The sequence below is a fragment of the Crinia signifera genome, chromosome 1 (genome assembly GCF_055691185.1).
Source record: "Crinia signifera chromosome 1, ASM5569118v1, whole genome shotgun sequence".
Taxonomy (NCBI): Eukaryota; Metazoa; Chordata; class Amphibia; order Anura; family Myobatrachidae; genus Crinia; species Crinia signifera.
This window is the reverse complement of record NC_139217.1, coordinates 359,817,278-359,841,936: the sequence shown is the minus strand read 5'-3', so window position 1 is coordinate 359,841,936 and position 24,659 is coordinate 359,817,278. Positions and strand designations below refer to the sequence as shown.

Genomic DNA, 24,659 nt, shown 5'->3' with positions numbered 1-24,659 from the left:
ACCAGGTCACCTCACCCCCCCCCCCCCCCAAAAAAAAACAACAACATTTCTAAATGCAGCCTTCTAAGCCAGCTCACCTCACCCTCACCCTAGCCAGCTCACCTCACCCCCACCCCCACCTTCAACAAAACAATTCTAAAAACAAACAGACAGCTCACCCTCTCCTGAGGCACCTGATTCAGTGTCCCTTGCAGAGGGCTGCTGCTGGCGGTGTCAGGGTCTGTCTTTGCTGCTAAGAAGGGACAGGTGCTGAGGTGCAATGCAGTGCAGTGCGCGGCTGGCGGCGGTTGTCAGTCAGTCTCCTCCCGGCTGTCTGGAAGGGCGCGGGCGGGACGTGTGCGCAGCGTCAGGAAGTAGACAATGCGCATGTCTGCACACAGTCCCGCCCGCCCCAGCCTCAACGTCACCCAGCAGCATCCTCCGCCGCGTCCCTCTGCTAAGAGGACAGCGCGGAAGGATTTTTTTTTTTTTTCATACAGCAAGAATCTTTTGACTGGCGGGCCAGTAAAAACAAGTCGGCGGGCCACTCGTGGCCCGCGGGCCATGGGTTGAAGATCCCTGCTTTAGAATGTAAGCTCTAACGAGTAGGGCCCTCTTGCCTCGCTTTTTCTTTGCTCCTCTATGTATTGTCAGGGGCTGCGGAACCCTTGTGGCGCCATATAAATAAACAATACAACAATCTTATATACTACCCAGTGTGTAGTCCCTCGAAACAAATCCTGTCTAAACTAGAGGAGAGAGAAGATAACCCAGAGTTATAGTTATGATGCAATGGGGATCTTAGAAGAAATTATGGTGACGCTTCAGCTGGATGAAGGAAGATCACTTTTTAATTAATCTTCATTTTTGGCCATCATTTCTTGTTATACACAACATATATTTGCCAATTTATTTGTGTCAACTGAAGTTTGTCTAGACCAGAGGTGGCCAAACCGGTCCTCAAGATCTAACAGTTCATATATTTTAGGTAACCTATGGATCTATAGTAGGAATGATTCAGCAGGTTTGAAAATGTGACAGTTAGTAATGACTACAGCTGTGCACCAGTGAGGTGATTTGGAAAACATGGACCTTTTGTAGATCTTGAGGACCAGTTTGGCGAGCCCTGGTCAAGCTTAATTGGATATCTACAATAATTAATTCTACAGTCATCTAGGTAACATTGTGATCAGGATAAGTATGGGTGTATTTAATGTTACATTCACTACAAACATTTTTTTTTTTTAGAATTCCACACTTGAATTCACATTTAAAAGTATGGTACAAAAATGTCCTTCCATAAAAACAATTGGAAAACAGACATGCAGATAACCTTTAAAAGAAAAAAAAAATTGGGGAATTCATTGATTCATCCAGCACTTCACTTATTGTATTACAAGTACTTCAAAGTTCCAGATAACCCAGTTCCTTCACTCCTCTAATTAAATCAGATCTTTATTAGAAAGCGGTCTTAATGCCGGAAGTGGACACGGCCTCTCACGTCAGATAGTTGGCTGTCCTGCACTTACAGATTAGGTAAAAAATTCAGTTCAATGTGTTTTGATTTTTCGAAAAATTTGTATCTTGATCAAATAGTCAATCTCAGGAGAAGGCACAGAGAGAGTGGGCGCTGGTTACAATGCAGCAATAGATCTCTTCCAGGTATCTTCATGGTAGGCAGTGAAGATGCTGCTGGTAGAAACAAACTGCCAAAATTCAAGTCCGGCTGATTTTATCAGGTGGCATAAAGCCAGAGTCACCAAGCATCCTCAAGCTGACGTTACCACTGGGGCGGATGACCATGTAGGTGATGCTACCATTGTTGAGCGACATGCGAAGCCATGCTTCAGGTGGGAATTGTAGTGCTCTGTAGAAATAAATACATAAATGAAACAAATTCAAATACTGTTCTAACTCATGATGCAGTTCCTGGAATATCTAGGACAATTACAAATTAAATCACAATATTTCCAACTAATCGGGATAAACTCAATATTATAATCAATAATCTGGAAAGAGATTAACTAAAAATCGACATTTGTTTTTTCCCTCAGTTCCACAGACATTTTCCCTGTTATTCCCAGCCACTTCAATCCCTGAACACCATCCATTCAAAAAACTCTTTCTTCACCAATCAGAGAAATGCTGTAAACATACATGGTTTGAGTGTGTCACAAGACTGGCAAAACTGATGTATTGGGTAAAGTTCCAACACACCATTTTTTTGTCTTTAATAAAAGTTATTTGTTATAAGAGAACAAAATTGCTGCCAGGAAGCCATAATTGTATTGCTTTTTATAGATGGGTCAGCATTTAGAAAATGTATTCAATCATTTGTACCAGAAAAGGAAATCAAAGATTTATGGGTGCCTATTGTTTGCAGGTGCAAAGATAGAAACAATTATAGCAGTAGCTCCAAATGTTGACATTTGCACGTCTTTATGCTCAACGAACCACAAACTCTTTAATACCTGACAAGTCTAGTAGTAATATCCAGAAATCAGTAGTTCCTTATTTATGAACAACAATGATTTAGACAATGGCAGGTATTCAATGCTGTTTGCGAGTGGTGACAGCGAGCAGGGCTTCCTGCTCGCTGTCACCACTCACCCCGACAGCATTCAACACAGCCTCTGCATCCGCCAATTCCCCCTCGCTCCGTTTTTTGAGCGAGGTGGAATTGGCGGATGCGGCTCCAGAATCAGCGAGACCCGCGGCTAAAAACTGTGAGTTTTCTGCAGCAGCCGCGGGTCTCGCTGTTTTGGAGAATTCTCGCCGTCCTGTGACGGCGAGGATTTCCCCAGTACGTTGAATAGAGCGAGCGGCCAGCGCGGGGGTTGGTGGTCCTGGACCAATTCAACTTCTTTATGATTTATGGAGAAAACCAGTTCTGGTGGCTGGCATTCATAAAAATATATGGTCAAACAGCAGCAAATCCTGCTCTTTACCACAAAACTGACCCTAAAGATCACATATAAACACAATCTACTTAGGGCAGTATTCAATATGTGCCGATTATTACCCGATATCAGCACACACCTATTCAATGCTGCCGTTACCAACAGCATTGAAGGGTGGCAGATTCTACTTTTTTAAAGTTGGATCTGTTTTGTCGTAAACGGCTGCGGATTGTCGAATTCACGTCAGTTATTTTAGCAATCCGCAGCGGTTTTCACCAATATACAGACTTTCCAACACTCCAAAGCTGGAACATTGAATTCAGACTGTCGAGTTACTATTGGATCAGATGAAAACTGCTCGATGTTCAACAGTCGGAATCCCATATTGAATACCCCCTTAATGTGATATATATATATTTTTTTTCCTCTTCGACATTTTATTTTGGCCTAGAATGCCGTTCAAAATTCTGATATTCTAGCGTGCCGTGAATTTAAAAAGAATGGGAACCTCTGACCTAGCGTATAAAAAGGGGGTCGCCAGGTTATACAAGCAGCTTTGTGGGGAAGCATGTGCAGTGTGGTCCCTTGTCAGTAAAAGAGGAGGAGCTTCCACAGTATTTAGCTTGTGGTATTAGAAGGCGTCCTCCTGATATTGATGTAAGTGCCCTGTAATAGGATAAACGGGGCGTGGCTTGGCCGGCACTGAGAGCGGGTGCCGGGAACGTGAGCTCCGTAGAAATCCTGTTTGTAAATCCTACCCTGGGACCTGCTGATGATCTTTATGCACCTCAGCTTTCGTCAGAACCGCTCCTGTGTCTCCTGAGCTGTCTGCATCTCTCCTGGCTCGTTCGGGGAGTGCTGGTGGACTGGCCTGGCCTGCTGTGCCTCGTGTATCCTCTCCAGCAGCGTGCGCCATTTTGGATTCCCCGGCTGCCTTGGCTGAACGGAGGAGTCCCCAGTCAGCGATCTCCGACATTTGGCTGTGCTTTTACCTCTGGTCAGGGGACTCAGCGGGAGGGGGCGTCTGGAAGTACTCCGCGGTGTAGCGGAGAGAGTGACAGCTGATCTTACTGAGACCGGTCGCTCAGCTGCACGGAGGGAACGACGCTGCCCTGCCTGCCTGTCTCCTGGACTGCGGTATCTATACAGACTTGATCCTGTGCTGGGTGCAGCGGCTACATATGGTGTCTGCTTTCTGGAGCCTGCGGGGTCAGTTCTATACCTATTACACACTACTTGGTTTTGCATAGGGGAGGCTACAGCCAGATATCCTGCTGTTAGCAATATCCCTAAAGGTGCGTACACACAGGGCAATATGATCGCTGGCAATATATTGCTAGCAATATATTGCTCAGCAATCATATTGCCCCGTGTCCCGTTTTCATCTGCGACCAGAGATGGTCGCAGATGAAAATTTAAACACTGCTGGGTGAAGAGGCAGGGGATGTCGCTGGTCGGAGGAGCATGCTCCACCGACCAGCGACCATTCAGGGGCTGAAAACGGGAGCGCGCACCTGGCGATTTATCGCTGGTGCACACTCCAATCACTGGCAATATGGTCGCTCAGCGACCATATTCCCAGCGATTTCAGCCCCTATCGCCCCCGTGTGTACACAGCATAAAGGTTAGGTGGTGTGCTAGCCACCACCATACTTAAACCTATTAAGCCTCCTTTACAGCAGCCTGCCTACTCATCGCCTGACGGATAGTCTGGAGGTGTGCACTGCTGGCGCAGGTATGGAAGCACACCTGCAACAAATTCTTCAGGCTATATCTGCCTCGGCTGATAGACTTGCTGGCAGGCTTGATGATGTCCGGAAGTTAACCCCTTCTATTTCTTATGTCTCTGAAGAATATCCTTTTGTGGCTGAAAAAATTCTGCATCAATATCCTGCGTCTGCAACCCCTATGACTACTATACTTGTTCGCACCCTGGAGGCATTTCCGAGGATGGATCCTGCTGGCTCTGAAAGTACCTGGTAGCCCATACACATCCGTATTGCTATGGCTATGTCCTGCCAAATATCTCCCACTTCTCTTCTATTGACAATTTTACAAGTCTACACTTTGTTATCTGACTACCCTGGCTGTACTCCTGCGAGTCCCCAAGGACTTCTACTATACCGCAGCCCATTCATGGCACCGAAAACTGGCCGGACTAGATCCTGTACTATAAAACTCTGGAGTGCCCACTTTATCTCTTGTCCTAATTTGCTATTTTCTCAGCATTATACTGTCTTATTCATATCCTGTTTGTATTTTCTTGTTGTCACAGAAAATATATGTATAACATACACTTGACGATTCTATGCAAACTGTGCATATCTCCTGTAGGTGTGCTGGCCTCCATCTATCCTAGCTTAAGATCCTTCTTCCATTGCCCTGAGTTTTTCATCCGACAAATATCCTGTAGTAGTAGAAGGTAGGATTTGTAGTTAGCGGGGAGGGGTAAGGTTTAGGGCTCCAGGTATACCTCAAGTTGGGTGTAGGTAATACAGGGTGGGGGGTCTTTCAGGTGGGTTGCTTTTGGGGGTTAGTTTGTTTTTATTGTTTCTATATCCTTCCTCTTTAGGTGGCTAGATATATGCTATCCTAGTTTAGTCTTAGTCATTACGGGCACTGCAAGGACCTCAAGAGCACCGCAACCATTATATATACATAATGGGAGGAAACAAAGCGCTCTGCTTCATACTTTTTGCTTTATTGTATGCTTTAGTTAGGACATATGCTGTGTGTATCTGTGCCCGATTGGCGCCTTCGGGTGCTGGTGGACTACAGCTTTTAAACTGTGCTGTTATCTGTATCTTGCAGGTGATACATTAACCCTTACTGTTTTATTAAGTGTATGTGCCCTTGAGATATCCTGATTCACTAATTGTACAGCTCTGACTTCATTGTTTTACTGGCTATCTTTTTATATGTTTGGGGTGTTATTGTTGTCTGTGCAAAAAAAATCTTCAATAAAAATTATCGAATAAAAAAATAAAAAAAAGTGCCCTGTAGTAGAGCTTGGAGCGCACATCACTTCTTTTATCAGATTTTTTGGCCTCATGTTAAGATGAGGCCAAAAAGTGAGTGAGTCCTGCCAGAACACTTGGCATATCCCGGACAGAGCATAGAAGTCCAAATCAGCTAAGTGTTTAGGGCATTGATCATTTATATATTACTTACATTTTACTCACATCATATATTTTGTATATGTAAGCTGTATTTTACTTATTATAATTTACTTATTATTTAAAAAAAACAGGATTATGTTGTGAATAGGACACAAGTCATAATAAATAGATAGTGTAATGGTTAGCATTACTGCCTCACAGCGCCGAGGTCATGGGTTCGATTCCCACCATGGCCCTAAATGTGCGGAGTTTGTATATTCTCCCCTCACTTGCGTGGGTTACCTCCGGGTACTCCAGTTTCCTCACACAATCCAAAAATATACTGGTAGGTTAATTGGCTCCCAACAAATTAACCCTAGAATGTCTGTGTGTGCATGTGGTAGGGAATATAGATTGTACGCTCCACTGGGGCAGGGACTGATGTGAATGTTCAAATAGTCTCTGTAAAGCGCTGCGGAATATGCGCTATATAAGAAACTGTTAATAATAAAAAAAAAAAAAAATTACCTGCACACAATGTAGCGTATAACATTGGCATGGCAGATGATGATCTCATAACTGTCCTCTTCTTGTTTAGGATCTGCACGGTGAATGAAATTCCTGAATGCAGCCTCAATGCGAGCTCCGTCCTCATAGTACTGCTGGAGACAGGTTCATGATCAAGAACGATGCAAATTGTAACTTAATAATAAGCACGGCAGGACAGTCCTATAGGTCATGACTGGAGAACACATCTCACCTCCACATCTGGCTTCCAGTGACAGACAGGGGGATCTGGTCGGATGGGAGCTCCTTCACGTAGCAAGTCAGAGCTAGACTTTTTCACATCTGCGGAGGGTGTGCACCACAGTTTGAGATTTAACAGACAATTTAGAGGATAAGGAATCATTCAAATAATAAGATAATATCATTTTTCTGGCCTGTGACAACCTGTGTGACATCCAAAATACATGACATGTTTTAAAGATATTAAAATAAAAGTGAACCTAACTGGAAAGTAAAGAACCTGTACAGTTGACAGCCAATGGGTCGACATGATTTTTATATTTTGCCATCCATGTGGACTCCAATGGGGAATTGAAAAACGTGCCAAGCGCAGTAGCGCACCTGTCCTGAAGCATGGCGAGCAAAATGAGCAATATGTATAAGCAAAGCCCTTATTAGGAGTGGATACAGCAGTATAATATTAACCAATCTACACAGCATGGAGTACTAAAGAGGCACCAACAGGCAATGTTTACCCTGTACTTTCTTCTAGTGGCTAAACAATAACGGATATAGGGGATGATTCTGGTTCACTCGCAAAAGCAAATGATCTCTTTAATGGGCAAAACCATGTGCACTGCAGGTGGGGCAGATGTAACATGTTCAGAGATAGTTGGATTTGGGTGGGGTGTGTACTTCAAACTGATATCTATATTGCAGTGTAAATATAAAGCAGCCAGTATTTACCCTGCACAGAAACAAAAAAAACTCACGTTACATCTGCCGCCCTGCAGTGCAACATGGTTTTGTTCATTAGAGAGAAAATTTGTTTTTGCAAGTGAACCAGCATCAGGCCCATAATGCACAATACAATTTCAGACATGGTTTGCTGTGCGAATACATTATCTCATCACAGACATTTCATTTATGGATCTGCAGAAGATGGGCAATAGGAGGGTAGGCAGCATCAGTCTCCAACCTACAGTGCCAGAACCATGCCCTCACCTGGTATATATTTGCTGATAATATCCGTTGTCTCTCTGGCTCTCGTCATAGATGAATGAACAATCTGGCTGTATTTCAGTCCTAGACTCGCAAGACGTTGCCCAGTTAGCTCTGCCTGCTCACGACCTTCAGAACAAAAGAGGACAATCACTTAGCTTCAGCAACATTCTTGTGGCCCTTACTGTACTGCCTCTAGGGCCCAACAACAGTATGGGCATTACAAATGAAAAAAAGGGAATGCAAAATGACAGACTGAGAACATCTAGGTGAAACTTGCACCTTGTACCATCTAGGTTGGTCCCCAAGGCACCACACAGGTTTTAAGGATAGCCCTGCTTGTGCACAGATATTATAATCAGCCTGAGATATTATTTGAATCACATGTGCTTTGCCCAAGCATGGATATTGTTAGAAGTCTTGAGGACTGAATTTGGGAACCACTGATTGATGTGCTGGAGAAAGTACCTGTTGTGGATTTACTCAGTATATTGATCTATGGAGCCAACTGGAGTATCTGCAGTAATCAATCTATATAGAACATAACACATGAACTATTCTATTAAACTAAATGACCCATGCAAAAATGTTGCATGCAAATGAGCCAAATGTCAATAGTAAATGGTTTTACATTGTAAAATAACAATTCTTCAGTAGCGGAGAATTTACGGTACTCTTTAAAAAGGTACCTCATTTATCATTTTGGTTAAGGATGAAGGGAGAAAAAGGGATAGTCACCAAAAATGTATGTATATACTGTGGTATTTGTACATACAATGTAATACCCCTTTCACACAGAAATGGACATCGAACTGTTTCCAGCCACATTTGATCCCGATGCACGGCATCGAAATCAAATAGAGAAATAGACTCTGCAGGTAACACTATATAGCACAGATCTGTACTATATAGTCCAAATCAAATGCGTTTTGTTCAATTCGATTTCACTCGAATTGCAAGCAAAATCACACTGTGTGTACACACCTTAAGCCATGTCTAACTGAAGGCCCCCATACATCAGAAAGATATTGTACCAATCGTACAATCTCAATTGGTTAAATTACAGATTTGTGTGCACATGATGTGCACACAATCGAGCAATGTGCGGTGCCACGGGTTGAAGGATTGGTCCCCTGATCAGACATGCTGCATCAGTTGATCAATTGGGATTGGAAGCTGATTTCATGTGCTTTAAAGCACATGCAATCGGTGATTTCACTGGTCATACAATCGGCATAATTTGAGTGGCAGTTTAGGTGCATAAAATCGATTGTGAGATGACCAGTCGTACGCAGCAGCTGGATTGTACGGCGGATTGTATGACAGATTGTGAGTAACAACCAAGGACTGCCAGGGAGTTGAAGGGAAAATTGGACACAATCGTGATTTGTGACAGGTCTTTCTGATGTATGGCCACCTTTAGTCAATTACCTGCCCATACTATGTATACAATTCATAATTAGTACATAGGGGAAAGGGGGGGGGGGGAATGTGCATAAATGTAAATTAGTTATAGGCTCTCTAATTCAAATTTTAATATACACCACCCCCAAAAATATATATATATTATTACAAACACTTAACTATTGTCTGGAAGTATCTGCATAAATAATTGTTGGGTAGATTTATTAAGCTCTGGTTTTTATTACCGGCCAATCAGCTCCTAACTGTGAATTTACAGGCTTGGTTTGAAAAATGACAGAGCTTATTGGCCGGTGATCAAAACCAACCACTTTATCAGTTCACCAAGCTGAATAAATCTACCGCTGAGTTCCATACCAACTGCATGTGGCCATGACAGAAATGTTGGTTTCATTTTTGTATACATCCGGATAAATGTCATGGAAAATACTGACATACTACATATTAAGTGACAGATTGGTAGAAGAACATCCAGAAGATACACACCAAGGTTAGTGAGAACTCTTTCAGCATCAGTCTTTCCATCCAATTTGTACTGTGAATGTCGGATAAGAAAGACGTGTCGGGAGGCTTTAGCCTTGTGCTTATTTAAGTGTAAGTTCAACTCCTCTTCTCCACTCTCACCATTGATCTTGCGTAAGTTTACCAAAGATATTGGTTCCCGGCTACAAGACAAGAGGATAAAAATAAATACATTAATACTGTACACAAATACATAATGCGGTTTAAAATAGTGATGTAAAAGTTTAATTTGTGCCTTACTTTGTTTTCGTATGTTGGAGAAATTGCCTGATTGTATTGTAAGTTTTCATGAGGGTGCTTTTGTTATAGAGGAACAATTTGAATGGATGGGTGGTATTGCCTACATTTCAGTGTATTACATGTTTTCCTCAAGATAAATATGAAAGGTGGGTTTTCATTTCCAATGCACTAACTAGTTAAAAAACACACACACACACACACACACACACACACACACACACACAATCCCAATCCCTGGGCACTGGACCATTTTCATTTAAGAAATGATCCTAGCTGCTGTGACTTTGTAGGCTACCTCAAAACAGAAAATCCAAGCACTGCAATCTGATGAAAATTATTATTGTCCGATTATATAAACCAGGTCCCAAACTCTAGTCGCAACCCCAAAGTAGGTCCTGACTATCTGCACATGGGGTCACATGACGCTAAAGACTCCTGTGATGTCTCACCTAATGGTCCACGGAGTCTGAAAAATCTGTTGAATTGTATGTTACTTCAGACTCCTCATATCACTGGCTTAGAGCTGAGATGTCATCAGGCAGCTCTAGTGTTCATTCTAGCACCCGTTATCTTTGAAAACCCATGCAGTTCCTCTTCTCTGCCTGGGGTGTCGCTGTCTGCTGTAGTGCTCCTAGCACAGTGTGGTCTGTATATCATCACTGATATGCAAATCAGACATGTGTGAGAAACACCACAGCAGACAGCGACACCCCAGGCAGGGAACAGGAACTGCATGGGTTTTCAAAGATAGCGGGTGTGGAAGTCTAGGTACACACACGCCATTTTTGTGATAGTATGGCCGCCATTTTGGTTCGCAGAGTTGCGCAAATAAAGTTCCATACCCGAGTATGTGTGACAATGTGGACCAGAAGAGTAGACATACTATCACACATAAATTCATAATAACACACTTACACGAAAGGAAATATAGTTAAAAGGTTTAGAACGCCACACATAGCTTAGTTAGCCCTGCACACAGCTGTCTGTATCGTGTTTAGTACCGTTCCGCTCAGCTCATCATGCAAAGTATTCCGGTCATTGCGAATATTTCGCAATGTACACTGTCCGATAGTTATGGACTAAATCCATATTCCAGAGACAGTTTCTGTTGTAAGTAGTTAACAAAGGAAACTAGCTCAAACCGGTTCTTATCCTTGCTGACGCCGAAACCACCAAACAAAGGACTCTTAAAGTTCACTCCCCTGCACCTGGTCAGACCAGGTACAGCGTCTAACCTCCAATTGCAGTGGACCGGACATATGATCTCTGGCCAATGAGAATGGCCTTTGACCTCCCCCTTCTGACCCTATAAGATAGGCGACACAGAGCAGCCAGGGTCTTTTCGGCACAACTACTTTCCCTGGACCTTCCTACCGGACTATCGCTCATTCCTGAACGATAGTGAGCTCTGACCGGACTGCTTTTCACATACTAGATGACCACGGTAAACGGTTGCATTTATCACGGTATTTATCCTTGTAGTTATTGTTGGCTCATTGTGTCTTGTATTTGTATTCTTTCCCCTTAGCAGAGAGTGTTTAGTATTCATTGTTATTGTATTGTATCACTTGTTATACCTGTTTATTCTTAATTCTGTAACCCCCTTTTGTCCATTAGGGACTTTAATACAATCTCTTTATGGAGTTCTAACCTCCTTATTTCTATTCCGTGGTCGTGTCTAGTTATTCGCATAATAGCGATAAGGTACATTAAGGACTCTGTCCTTACATTGCGGACTCTGTCCTTTAAGGTATATTCTCACAATTGGAGACAAGTCCTGCGAAAGGATCTCTTATTAAGGTATCGGTTCTTGGTGTATAACATACAATAGACTGTACGCTGCGCTGCGCTACGTTTTGTTCGCACGCAGTTAGGTATAAAGGGTAAGCAGGTTACGGACACATTACGTAACCTGCGCTTTCCACTTATTGTATCTCTGGTCATAGTTTAATCACCATTAACAATTGGGGGCACGTCCGTCCGCTCCACATTCCAGAACTCAGTACCAGGCGTGCGACCCGACCTATACCAGCAAAAGGGTGGAAGTATTATCCATTGCTGGATAGGCCAGGTCCGCGGCGGTGCGGGGTTCGGGAAGTGCTAGCGCTGAACCCGGAGTACAATAGGTGAAAGCCACGTGTTTTAAAGTATATCATACCTAAGTGTTTAGTAAACTGTACTTCTGCCTGCCACAAGTAGTTTAACGGGGTATAGTGTCTTGGGTTGCTTGTTTATTACAGTATATGTACCACGTGCGATAAGGTTCGCACACGTGGAATCTGTGTTTATTATAGTACATAGAGGATCCCCTCTGTGCAAAAACTATAATTGTTTATTGTTAGCTACCGCAAAAACAGGGACTCCGCCACGTGGCGACAAGTCCTGGGCCTTTTTGCAGTAACGTAAAGCGTCTATTGTGTATTACGCAAGGTGCGCGCGCACGTGCCCACATCGGGAAAGTTTCGCATCTTTGTACGTGGTTTACGGATTAAGTGCGGGATTTATTTCGCATCTTGATACGTAACTCTCGGACAGAGTTAAGGGATTTATTCCACATTTAGGCGCAATTACTGCGTATATCGAAACCCGAGCGCAACCTTGCAAATACACTATAGAACACGTGGGTGGCCGATTCATCGGCGGCCTGTGAACAAGCGCACGTACACACGTGGCTGTTCATTGGTACTGCACACGCAGCACACATAGGAAGAAGTGAACAGTATTTAAACCACTAGCTTTATTTAAACAGTATAGTAATATACTGCGAATGAAGCGGTGATTAAGAAAAGAAAATAAGGTTTTCTTTTTGTTCATTTTCTCATAAGCAAGCAACTCAAGCATTATTTTAATAGATTCCTATAGTTTATTATAAGGGATTTATACCTGCATAAGAATCTAGTGAAAAGCTACCAGCCTGGGAAAATTTTCTGTACAGAAATATTTCACAAATTAGCATAAGACCAAGGTGTAACTAGCGCCCAGTGTGAAAAATAACTGAGGCGAACGGGTGTGTGACGGCACGACTCAGCGCAGTGTAGTCCAGTGTAGGACAGTCCAGTTAGGACCGGGTTCACGTGACGACGTGCCCATAGGAACTGCCCCTTCAGTGGAATTAATTCCGCTAGGAGGGTACAAGAAGATATATCGGAACGCACTTGTTTCCGATTAGCTACTTTAGAAATCCGATTTTTGGGGGTATAGGAAAGCAAGTTTGTTATACCCTGGAAAAATTGTGCCGCATCAAGCAAGTTGGCTAGAAGTTCGCTGCTAGTTGAGAGCTTGGTGATTGAGTATCATACCTCGCATTGTGGGCTCTTTGCTTGATTGCGTCGAAGTGTCGCTGTGTGGAGAAGTGAGTGTTTGGGGAGCTCTCAGATAATTAATAACCCACCGATTATCTATTAAGCTGTGAACGTTTATTCCTGTAACTATGGGTAATAACGGGTCACGCTGTGATAACGTGCAGGATAGGGAGGAAAGCAAGCCGGCCAAGAGGATCGGCTGCTTTTATTATGTGCAAGAAGCACGGTGAACTCGCAGTTGTTTACCAAAATAAATGGAGAAAAATGACACAAGGCAGCAAGTTAGAATTTCCCAGTGTTGGTAGCTTCGATCCAGAAATCTTATCGGCAGTAAAAGATGAAATATGCCTACTCTCCAGTCGTAAGGAGAGAGTGAAGCATATAGATATTCTTAAATTGTGGCAGAAGGAAGGACAGGAACAATGGGGAATCAAAGGTCTGGCAATACCGGACACAATCAGCCACAATAAAAATGCAACCGTTGCCGCAATAGAATCAGCTCCCCCACCCCCATATGTGCCGAAGGGGTTAATGTCTCATAAGAAAGACCTAAGTAATAATGCAACAGTTACTAACTTGTATCCTGTTTTATCCCCTTATAAGGAAACCCGAGAGGAAAACGAGCAGCTGTTGGCACTGGCCGTCTCCCATGCACTTAATATGCTTGAGGGTAAAGCTCAACCCACTGCTGGGGCTCCAGCACAGGAGGAGGAGGCAGCTGGTGCCAACGGCATAGAAGTGGACTCAGGTAAGGATGCACTACACAGCACAGACACAGACGACTCCCAAGCAGGTCCCAGTAATGCAGAGGTGGTACAAACATACCCTGTACGCACACTGGAGGTTCCCTATGGTAAGGCAGACAGAGAGGGTGTGATACCTACCAGAAAGATGACCATGCTAAACCCATGGACACGGTTAGAGCTGCGGTCCATCATTACAGATTTCCCTGATCCTAGGAAAAATCTGGCTCTGTGCCGGAAATTTGTAAGGGATCTAGGAAACTCTGATGAGCCCACCAACAAGGATTGGAGAATCATGTTGAGGGCCTGTCTCCCCACTCACATTGACATCCTGAAATTCATTCAGGATAGTGGATTGAAAGTGGACAAGGAGATAAATGATGACATCAACCAGGAAAATATACGCCAAATCAACTTACAGTTGGGAGTGTATTTTCCTGCAGCAGTGGAATATAGCAAGATATTCACTATCAAACAAAAAGATGGTGAAGTAGCTAGCGAATATTTCAACCGGAGTTTGATGGCGGTATCAAAATACACTGGTGTCTATAAACCTAAGGACGACCCCCACTTGAGGGAGCTGATTGTGTCTGTGCTGGTGGAAGGGCTTAACGAAAACCTGAGAGCCAGAGTCCAAACTTCCTTTCCAAATTGGCGTGGAATGACAGTAGACGCCCTACGGGAATCTGCTGTGGACCACGACCGCAACATTAAGAAGCACAGGGAACTGCAAACTGACAAACTGATGATGGTTAGCATCCAAGCCCTTACTAATGCCCCAAACAAAGCTGCCTACCAACGAAACACCAGGGACACAGGTAGAAAGCCAATTATCTGTTACAACTGCAATAGGAAAGGTCATTACTCAGCTCATTGTAGGTCAGGAAACCCCAGGAGTTATCAAGACACATAAGCGAGAATGGGAATCTCACAAAGGTGAGACACGGAGATACCCAGCCCCTAGACAATGGGAGGAGACAGACAGGTCACGCAACATGCCTCCTCCCCATCTGATGACTGACACTGTGCTGAGGGCAACCCAGGTCAGACAATAGGAAGCAGGTCATACCTGCATCCTACAACCAGTGGGACTAATTCAATACCTTAGGGAGGAGCCTCAGATATGGGTAAGTGGAATAGTTTAAATATAAAGTTTTTTGTACCTAACCCGTTAACAACATTCCCTCCTGGTCTAGGTTGTGTCAAGCAATTAGTAGCAGCAATTGGGGTAACAGGAAAAATACAGCATTACCCACTGACGAAACCAGCAGATGTTACAAGCGGGCCTCTGCATACCAAACACTCTTTTCTGTTGGCTGCAGCGGCCCGACTAACCTCCTGGGTAGAGATTTACTATGTAAAATGGGATGTGTCATCTATTGCACCCCTGATGGGGTATTTCTGGACACTCCTAGAAATCTTACACAAGAAGTGCAAGATATGCTGGACAGTCCTCAGAGGCTAATGTTGTATTCCACTGTTATAGAGTCAAATCCATCTAAGGTAGCTAAAAACTACAGCACAAATACCGAGTTCCCTTTGAACTAAAGATGGGAAGGACACAGGATCAATGGCAACCATAGCTTCAATAGAAACCCTGTTAAAAACAGAAAGTATAGCGCCCCAAAGTACAGCTTCACCATTCGAAACCTGAGGTTGAGCTGGGAAAATACCCAGTGAAATAACAAGGTTCCCAAAAGAGAACTTTTAGCTAAATACCCCTAGACACAGCCTATAGTCACAACCACACTGGGAAACAGAAAGAAAGGGAGGGCTTAAGAAGCAGAACAGGAGTTGAAAAGGGTAAGAACCAAATAGTTGAGAGCCAATTCCCCCATAGTGCTAAATCCTGGCGTCCTCAAAAATAAAAGAAAAATGTTTCTGTTGAAAATAAATGTACACATTACTGTCATTAATATCTTCTACCCTTTTTTTTTTTGAGTTTTTCTCTCTCTCTTTTTCCAATTTTTTCTCCTTCCCCTACCCTTCTGTTCCAGAGACCCACAAATCATAGAAAAACAGTTCGAAGAATCTGTCGCACCCCCAGCAGAGAAATACCATTGTGAATATGCGGTACCCTGTAAAGCAAGTAGTCACAATATAGATATTTTTCAGTAAATTTTGAACAAAGTCCCAATAACTGTAAGCATTACTCCTAATGTTACCCAGGGCAACCACAGCCACCATCTTGTGAAAAGCAGTCCAAGTAATACACAAAGCATTTCCCTTCTACAAAGAATGAAAAGGGTTGTAAAACGCATTTACATATAAATAGGTGCAATCACAATACCCATGTCTTCACAGACAGATGTGGACAATAAAGAAGGAGAAACAGGCCTGATTACAGCTTTTTGCCATGGGTAAAACTGACACAAGAGACCATGTGATTTAGAGTATTAGACCTGCTGAGGGGGCGACAGATATAGTGACGTAAGAAACCTGGTGATGCCAGCCTGACCAATGTCGTACTGCAGTGTACAATTAAAACCCTATTACTTAAGCACTTCATATTTGTCTACACAGTGTAGTTGCCATAGCACTACTGGTAAACAAAACTGAGAATGTGGTGTTGGGGTGTGTTCTAACTGTTTATGCTCCTCGTATAGTCTGGACACTCCTAAAATTCTGCCAAAACATGTGAAAAATATTCATCAGCCAAGTTCACTAAATGGGAACTTGCATTGATGTTACCATGAAAAATGGGTAATATTGTAAACCCAGCAACACTCTTACCAGGTGTGCCCACTAAGGCACAAAGGGTGGAGTGGTGCTGAGGTTGCTGGAATAGTGGAATTTAGTGGGAGCCGAGATGAATATGATTGCATGACATGTTTGAATCAGACCTTTGCAGCATGCCCCCAAAGGGTGGTAACAACCCATTGGAAGAGGTAATTCATTTTTGTTTTTTTTTTCTCGTTCTTTCCACAACACCGAGAGGGAAAATTGTACACTGGCTATACTGTAATAGATGGAAAAGGCATAGTAGAGGCTGAACCCATTGGACATCTCACTCAGCAGCAGCAGTCTCATTAATAGTACTGCGAACTGAGAGAAAAAAAAAAAAAACAGTCAATATTCATGCCGACTCCAAGTATGTTTGTTGGGGTAATACAAAAGATCTTAGGCCCTATGGCGCCTCAGATGTTCTGTTTCAGTAGCTGGCACTCCAGTGGCGCAAGCGTTGTAAGTTTAAAAGATTCTTGACAATCATACAGCTGCCGGACAGAGTGGCTGTTATCAAGTGTAAAAACCACATCCTCAATGAGGATTCAGTGTCACTTGATAATGAACATGCTGGCAAGGCAGCTGGGTGAGCCATGCGCTCTGCGGATAATGTTTGTGTTCCCCCTATAAATGTCAGTATATTCACATAGTAATACAAGATTTGTGTCCCCTGCAGGAGAAGCAGTCTGGAAGCCGAAGGGATGTGGACAGGAATAGAAAGATGGACAAGGAAAACCAGTGACTCTGAGAACATGCCAAACTGTCAGGACAGAGATAGCCCATGGCCTGACTTGTCTTGACAGGGAAGGTATGTGGAAAAAAATTAGTCCGAAATTACTGGTGTGGCCACAGACAGGTAAGACGACAGAATCATGCCTTACTTGTCTGGAGGAAAGAAACTGCAACGGCTGTTCCCACAGAGCCATCTCCACATCCCTCCTCCAGCAGGATCCTCTGCAGGTAATACAAAAATTGGCTTTGCACAGTCCACTCTAGAATCATTATAGTTATTTATTTATTATTAGTTTTTTTATGTATATATATATGTAGGTGTTGACGTTTGTGTGTATAGATATGGCAGCCCAGAAGCACCCTTGAGTATGCAAATATATATATAAAAGGTTTAAGTCATGTGTGAACCTTTAGGGACTGATGGTACACCCCATAAAACTCCTTTTGTAATAGTAGAATCACTCTCAGAACCCCACCAAAATTTGTCCCCATCGAAACATTGCTTGGCGGGCAGCTACAGGTTATGGTAATCCCACAAGAAGATCCTAGACCACAAATGCAAGTGATGTATCCACACCTGGAAAACTGCAGCAAAAGGACTTTGTTGACACCTGTTGTGAACTGTCATAACCATGAACCAGGAGATGTTGTTGTTGTTTCCCCTGCTTTGCCATATACAGGTTGCTTGATAGACCTTTGGAAAGAACCACCCCAAAATCTTGTTGACCAGCACTACCTCAATAACAAAGTCGCAGAGAGAGAGAGATTCGGGTACGTTCGTCCTACTGCCAAAGGAACTGAAAACCAGAAGGTCCTTACACTCGAGGGCGAAAGAAAGAAATCGCTAAGAGGCACCATTTCGGGAGGACTGGAGAGCAGCTAAGGTCAAGCAACCTGTACAAGCTACAAAAGGGACTGTGACACACCCCACTGGTAACAGGTTGAAAGGATCACTAACAAAATTTTTCCTTTCTCAGTTTTCTCTACTGTTGTGGGTCCTATTCTTGTCTTTCCCCCCTCCACTATCCGTTCTCATCTTCCAAATCAAGGATACCGCCGCCGCCCTGCTGCCAGGCATTGGACGGACGATACAGAGTTCTGAGAGTGTGTTACCCATCCCAGCTTAGGTCAAGGTAGAATCTATAAACTTGACACCTTACCCAGGACCGGATGTTTTAATACCATCATACTTAAAAGCATATCAAAAAGAGAGACAACAAAGAGTTCAAGAGTCTGTTGTCACAAACAATACCTACCAAAGGATGCCATATCTGAAGAACGTGTATATGTTGTAACCACCCCTGTTTTTATTTTTATCCCAAAAATTGTACATTATCCTTCGTGACCCTGAGTAGATTGTTCGATAAATGCGGCCCATCGTTTATCCATGATCCTGGATCGGCCGAGAGCAGATGGTTTACTCCCCTTATATGTTTATTTCATGTATCCCAATTTCTCTGTTAGGATTATGAATTTCTGTCTTGTCGTGTGAAATATTTTGTAATGTAACAGTTTTATATTTACTGTTAAAGGGTGGACTGTGGAAGTCTAGGTACACACACGCCATTTTTGTGATAGTATGGCCGCCATTTTGGTTCGCAGAGTTGCGCAAATAAAGTTCCATACCCGAGTATGTGTGACAATGTGGACCAGAAGAGTAGACATACTATCACACATAAATTCATAATAACACACTTACACGAAAGGAAATATAGTTAAAAGGTTTAGAACGCCACACATAGCTTAGTTAGCCCTGCACACAGCTGTCTGTATCGTGTTTAGTACCGTTCCGCTCAGCTCATCATGCAAAGTATTCCGGTCATTGCGAATATTTCGCAATGTACACTGTCCGATAGTTATGGACTAAATCCATATTCCAGAGACAGTTTCTGTTGTAAGTAGTTAACAAAGGAAACTAGCTCAAACCGGTTCTTATCCTTGCTGACGCCGAAACCACCAAACAAAGGACTCTTAAAGTTCACTCCCCTGCACCTGGTCAGACCAGGTACAGCGTCTAACCTCCAATTGCAGTGGACCGGACATATGATCTCTGGCCAATGAGAATGGCCTTTGACCTCCCCCTTCTGACCCTATAAGATAGGCGACACAGAGCAGCCAGGGTCTTTTCGGCACAACTACTTTCCCTGGACCTTCCTACCGGACTATCGCTCATTCCTGAACGATAGTGAGCTCTGACCGGACTGCTTTTCACATACTAGATGACCACGGTAAACGGTTGCATTTATCACGGTATTTATCCTTGTAGTTATTGTTGGCTCATTGTGTCTTGTATTTGTATTCTTTCCCCTTAGCAGAGAGTGTTTAGTATTCATTGTTATTGTATTGTATCACTTGTTATACCTGTTTATTCTTAATTCTGTAACCCCCTTTTGTCCATTAGGGACTTTAATACAATCTCTTTATGGAGTTCTAACCTCCTTATTTCTATTCCGTGGTCGTGTCTAGTTATTCGCATAATAGCGATAAGGTACATTAAGGACTCTGTCCTTACATTGCGGACTCTGTCCTTTAAGGTATATTCTCACAATTGGAGACAAGTCCTGCGAAAGGATCTCTTATTAAGGTATCGGTTCTTGGTGTATAACATACAATAGACTGTACGCTGCGCTGCGCTACGTTTTGTTCGCACGCAGTTAGGTATAAAGGGTAAGCAGGTTACGGACACATTACGTAACCTGCGCTTTCCACTTATTGTATCTCTGGTCATAGTTTAATCACCATTAACACGGGTGCTAGAATGAACACTACAGCTCCGCCTGCAGTCCAGTGCTCTGACTCTCCGGTCTCACTCCACCTCCACTGCTGCCAGCAGGCTGCACTCCTCATCTAAGTGCATATATCCCAAGTTCTGGGGCTTCTGAGTTGTAGGAAGACCTACATATAAACAGACAGACTGCAGTCAGACTCTGAAGAACCTCTACCATTTAAGTGCAGCATGTGGGTGCAGGGGTCACATGTGGGCACAAGGAGGAGTAGTTTCGGAATACCGCAGCAGGGGAGCATGAGGGGGGGAGGATGTGAGAAAGATAACCTCAAAACCCAAACTACATATATGGGAAAAAGATGTATAAAAAAAAAAGGATATAAGGCAGATAATATTACAGCTATTGAGGAAGAAGTCCTCTTAATGGATAGGAAACCTCTTTAAGCCATATTGCCATACATCAGAACAATTCCAGGCCCAAATGTACAATTTTGACAGCTCGTATATGATGCATTGTGTGTGTTTTTGTGCACATTGTGAGGTATTTTAGTACAATTACGTGGGTCATGAGGTGGCTCTTATGAACTGCACACATGATCTGAAGATGCTGCTGACAAGCGCTATGCTGTGAGGTGTAGATCTTACAATAGATCTTGGGCCAGATGTATCAAATAATGATAAAATGGAGAGTGATAAACAGCCAGCCAATCAGCTCCTACCTGCCATGTCGCAGGCTGGGTTTGAAAAATAACAGACAGGAGCTGATTAGCTGGCTGTTTATCACTCTCCGTTTTATCACTTTTTGAAGCTTGATACATCTGGACCCTTATGTGAAATTAAACACATAAGATCTATCGTGTGTCTGGGAAGCTGCCAGGGACTTCATGGGATATCGACCTGGATCGAATGCTGGTCAATTGAATAATGCCAGCAGGGATGGGCACAAACAATTGAATACTGCCCAAAGAATAAAATAGTCATAGGGCGGTATTCAATGAGCCTGATTCGCCATGTTTTTATGGCGAATTTGTGCTGTTTGGCGAATTTCTGACTAAAACGGTGAATCACCCTATTCAATGACCACATGGCGAATACATTTCAAGGTTTTTTTCACCATGATTCACCGAGTAGCAATCGCTATCTTTTTATGGTGAAGTGGAATGTGAACTTTTAAAATAAAGTGTTTTGTTTTTTACATTTGGTGTCAAAAAAATCAGGAATTTTATTCTGAGGAGGGGCATGCTATTTTTATTCATGTGCTGTAAGCACATGAATATATATTTAATATTTATTTTTTTTACACAGCAGCCAGCAGGGGGCGCCGGAGCCGAGCCGCTCATTACATATTCATATATTCACTGCACCCGATCGTTACGATCGGGTATAGTGAATATAGGTCCCCTGCTGGCACCCCCGGGGGGCAGCCTGTGCTGCCTGGCACCCGGGGAGCCCACCTACCCCCCACAAAGTTCTGGGGCAGGCAGAGAGACTTCCATCTCTTTGCCTGCCACCGTCCTCAGGCTCCCTGCGGCATACGCCGCAGGAGCTCATATTCGCCAGTCAGGGGCAGCGAGCCCCTGACACGTTGAATACCGGAGCCTGCCGGCTCCGGAACGTGGCGAATGTGCAGCGAATCCTAAAAAGGATTCGCTGCACCTCGCAGGTATTCTCATTGAATACCGCCCATAGTTTTCTCAGACTTCAGTCAGACTATTCATGGTTTTATTCTATTTAAATTACCTGCTTGCGCTGTTTGGGCCTTGTCTGAAGCAGATTGTTTCCAAATCAGCAGAAGTAACTATGACCTGTCTGGTGTCTTACATCTGCGAGCACCCTGTTCGGGAAGCGAGTGTGCAGCTGACATCTTTAGATGTCAGCTGCCAGCACCTGCATCATGGGTGAATTTCCATGGGAACGCCCCATGAAACGCTGGGCCTTTACATGGGCCCGATGACACCCGCAGCCCCACACCCGCAATTATTTAAGTGCAGTCTCTAAAAATCATTCCCCTTTGCGGACGCAAAGTCCATCGGACTTTAGAGCATTAGTTCATTGGAACATGGCTGCAACCTGCAGTGTAACCTGGCTTTTGTTATTTGGGTACTTGTTTCCTAGCACGGCCACACCGATTTACATCGGGGTGGTCGTGTCGGAAAAATCGGGTCGATCGCATCGCATGCGATTTGGTCGCATGCGATGCGATCGACGCGACCGACCTTCGACCCGATTTTTTCATTGAATGAAATGTAAATCGGGTCCCTGGGACCCAATTTTACATTGTATTCAATGTAAAATATTCCCAACCCCCCCCCAAATTTAACGGCGTAAACCCCACCCCACGATAGACGCCAACCCGAAGCGTGGCGAACGCAGCGAGCCCGCGAGGGGCGGCGGTGCGCGTCCTCCGACCTTTTCATTCCCCTACTATCCACGTCGGCGTGGAGTTGAGAATAGAATAGTGTGGCGAGCGCAGCGAGCCACCGAGCCCGAAGCGTGGCGAGCCCCGCGAGGGGACACGTATACCTGTGAAGTTATACGTGTCCGCTCGCCACGCTTCGGGCTCGGTGGCTCGCCACACTATTCTATTCTCAACTCCACACCGACGTGGATAGTAGGGGAATGAAAAGGTCGGAGGACGCGCACCGCCGCCCCTCGCGGGCTCGCTGCGCTCGCCACGCTTCGGGTTGGCGTCTATCGTGGGGTGACGACGGGGACATCTAGAATGTGAAATGGGTCATATTGGCCCATTTCACATTTTTCACATTTTCTCACGATTTCAATGTTAAAAAATATTTTAACATTGAAGCCTATGGAAAAATCGGGGGCATCGCGTCGGGACCAATGTTAATGGTCCCGACCGACGCGATGCCCCCGATATTTTACCTTTCCCGACACGATTTCAATGTTAAAATATTTTTTAACATTGAAGCCTATGGAGAAATCGGGGGCATCGCGTCGGGACCAATGTTAATGGTCCCGACCGACGCGATGCCCCCGATATTGTGTCCTAGCCGGCCAAATGGACCTGATTTCAAAGGAAATCGGGTCCATCGTGTGGATCGTGTACCTTAACTTAAAGGTACACGATCCATAAGATTGTGGCCGTGCTAGGAAACAAGTACCGTTATTTGTTTTTTTTATGCAGCCCCTAATACCAACAACCCCTTTGCCACTAGCCGCCCCTTCACCAGTCACCACCCAGGAATTGTTATCCAAATTGCATGGATTTCCTTCCAATTCCAATATGCGTTTCGCAGCAGTAACCACTGCAACATATGCGTTAAATCAAGCTCCCAATATTTTAATTCGATCTACCTCAGAAACTGGCCCACATAGGGGACGAATGAAACGGAATGACAGCTCAGGTCTGCAGGGGTATGGGTGAAAACCGGACCAGGACAAAACCTCCGGACCGGACATCAAACTCTGTATTTTGTAGCCTCCGGTCCGGGGGGTGTCCTGTCCGGGTGGGGCTGCCTGTCACCAGGTAGAGGAGGGGGGGTAGAATAAAGCCTCCCTGTATGGTCCGGGGATGTAGCAAAAACCGGACGGTCCGGACCACACAGGGAGGCTGTAATCTCCCCTCCCCCATGTCCCTGGTGATAGCTATAACAGGGACCCCCGGACAAGACACCCCCCCGGACCGGACCCTACAAGCTCCGGACTGCAGATTTTGATGTCCTGTCCAGCGGTCCGGGGTTTAGTCCGGTCCGGTTTTTACATAGTCCCGGTCTGCAGAACACAAGGCCAATTGATTAGAATGGGAGCAATGGTGGAACTTAAGGGGCCCATTGCTGTGTTAACTAAGCTATGTGTATTATCTGCAACACACATCTTGCTAAAACAATTACACATATGTTACATGACAAATGACAGCTGTTTTATTCACCATACCCGAGCAAAATAAGTCATATGTGCCATATAAAGCTCCGATTTTGTGATGATCCCCTAATCTCACACACTAATCCCTCTCCATATGGGCCCTCATATACCGCTAATCTAATAAACATCTGCACTCATTAAAGTCAATTGGCACTCCGTATATGCAGACCAGAGCGGTCATTCCTTCTAGTATCCCTTCTGCAGAGAGCACAGCAGCAAAGCCCGCATCATGGTAGTAACACAGCGGGTGCAGCACCAGCAATGAATGCAGCACACACAAAGCATCCTGCCCGCCGCCGTGCACTACAATAGCCCTGCGCATGCGCACCAGTACCCTCACCGATCCCAGTTGCGGTCCCAGCGCCCGGTGGTTACCGGCAATGTCAGGGTGTCTGAACTCGAATCTCCTCCACTTTTCCCTACCGCTACGGCGGCTACGAGGGCTGCCGTGGCGGCCGCCGACCCTCCGACGAGCAGAGCCCGGCGCAGAAACATCCTGGAGCCCACAACAGGAATAATGAATAGACGGAGGCTGAGCAGGAAATTGACATACCAACCAAAACCAAACACGGAGATTCCCCCTGTGCAGCTCGCTGCTCCGCCCACAGCCGCAGGCTGCCCCGGCATTGCATTGTGGGAAGTGAAGTTCTTCTACTTCACTT

General features: G+C 44.4%; 1 protein-coding gene across 3 annotated transcripts; it reads right to left on the bottom strand.

Moving 5' to 3' along the window:
- Window positions 1–1,168: 1,168 nt before the first annotated feature.
- PGAM5 (PGAM family member 5, mitochondrial serine/threonine protein phosphatase) lies at window positions 1,169–24,659 on the bottom strand. Of its 3 annotated transcripts, none has more exons than XM_083149835.1 (6): window positions 24,551–24,659; window positions 9,614–9,792; window positions 7,709–7,834; window positions 6,738–6,826; window positions 6,506–6,639; window positions 1,169–1,846 (listed from the first exon to the last, which is right to left on the bottom strand). In XM_083149835.1, the coding sequence occupies exons 1-6, from the start codon at window positions 24,622–24,624 to the stop codon at window positions 1,696–1,698; spliced, it is 753 nt and encodes a 250-aa protein (XP_083005961.1). In that variant the 5' UTR covers window positions 24,625–24,659; the 3' UTR covers window positions 1,169–1,695. The 3 variants fall into 3 exon arrangements, with proteins under 3 accessions (XP_083005961.1, XP_083005942.1, XP_083005951.1); XM_083149816.1 differs by lacking the exon at window positions 24,551–24,659 and adding an exon at window positions 24,338–24,544; XM_083149825.1 differs by lacking the exon at window positions 24,551–24,659 and adding an exon at window positions 24,338–24,544 and having other exon boundaries at window positions 6,506–6,636.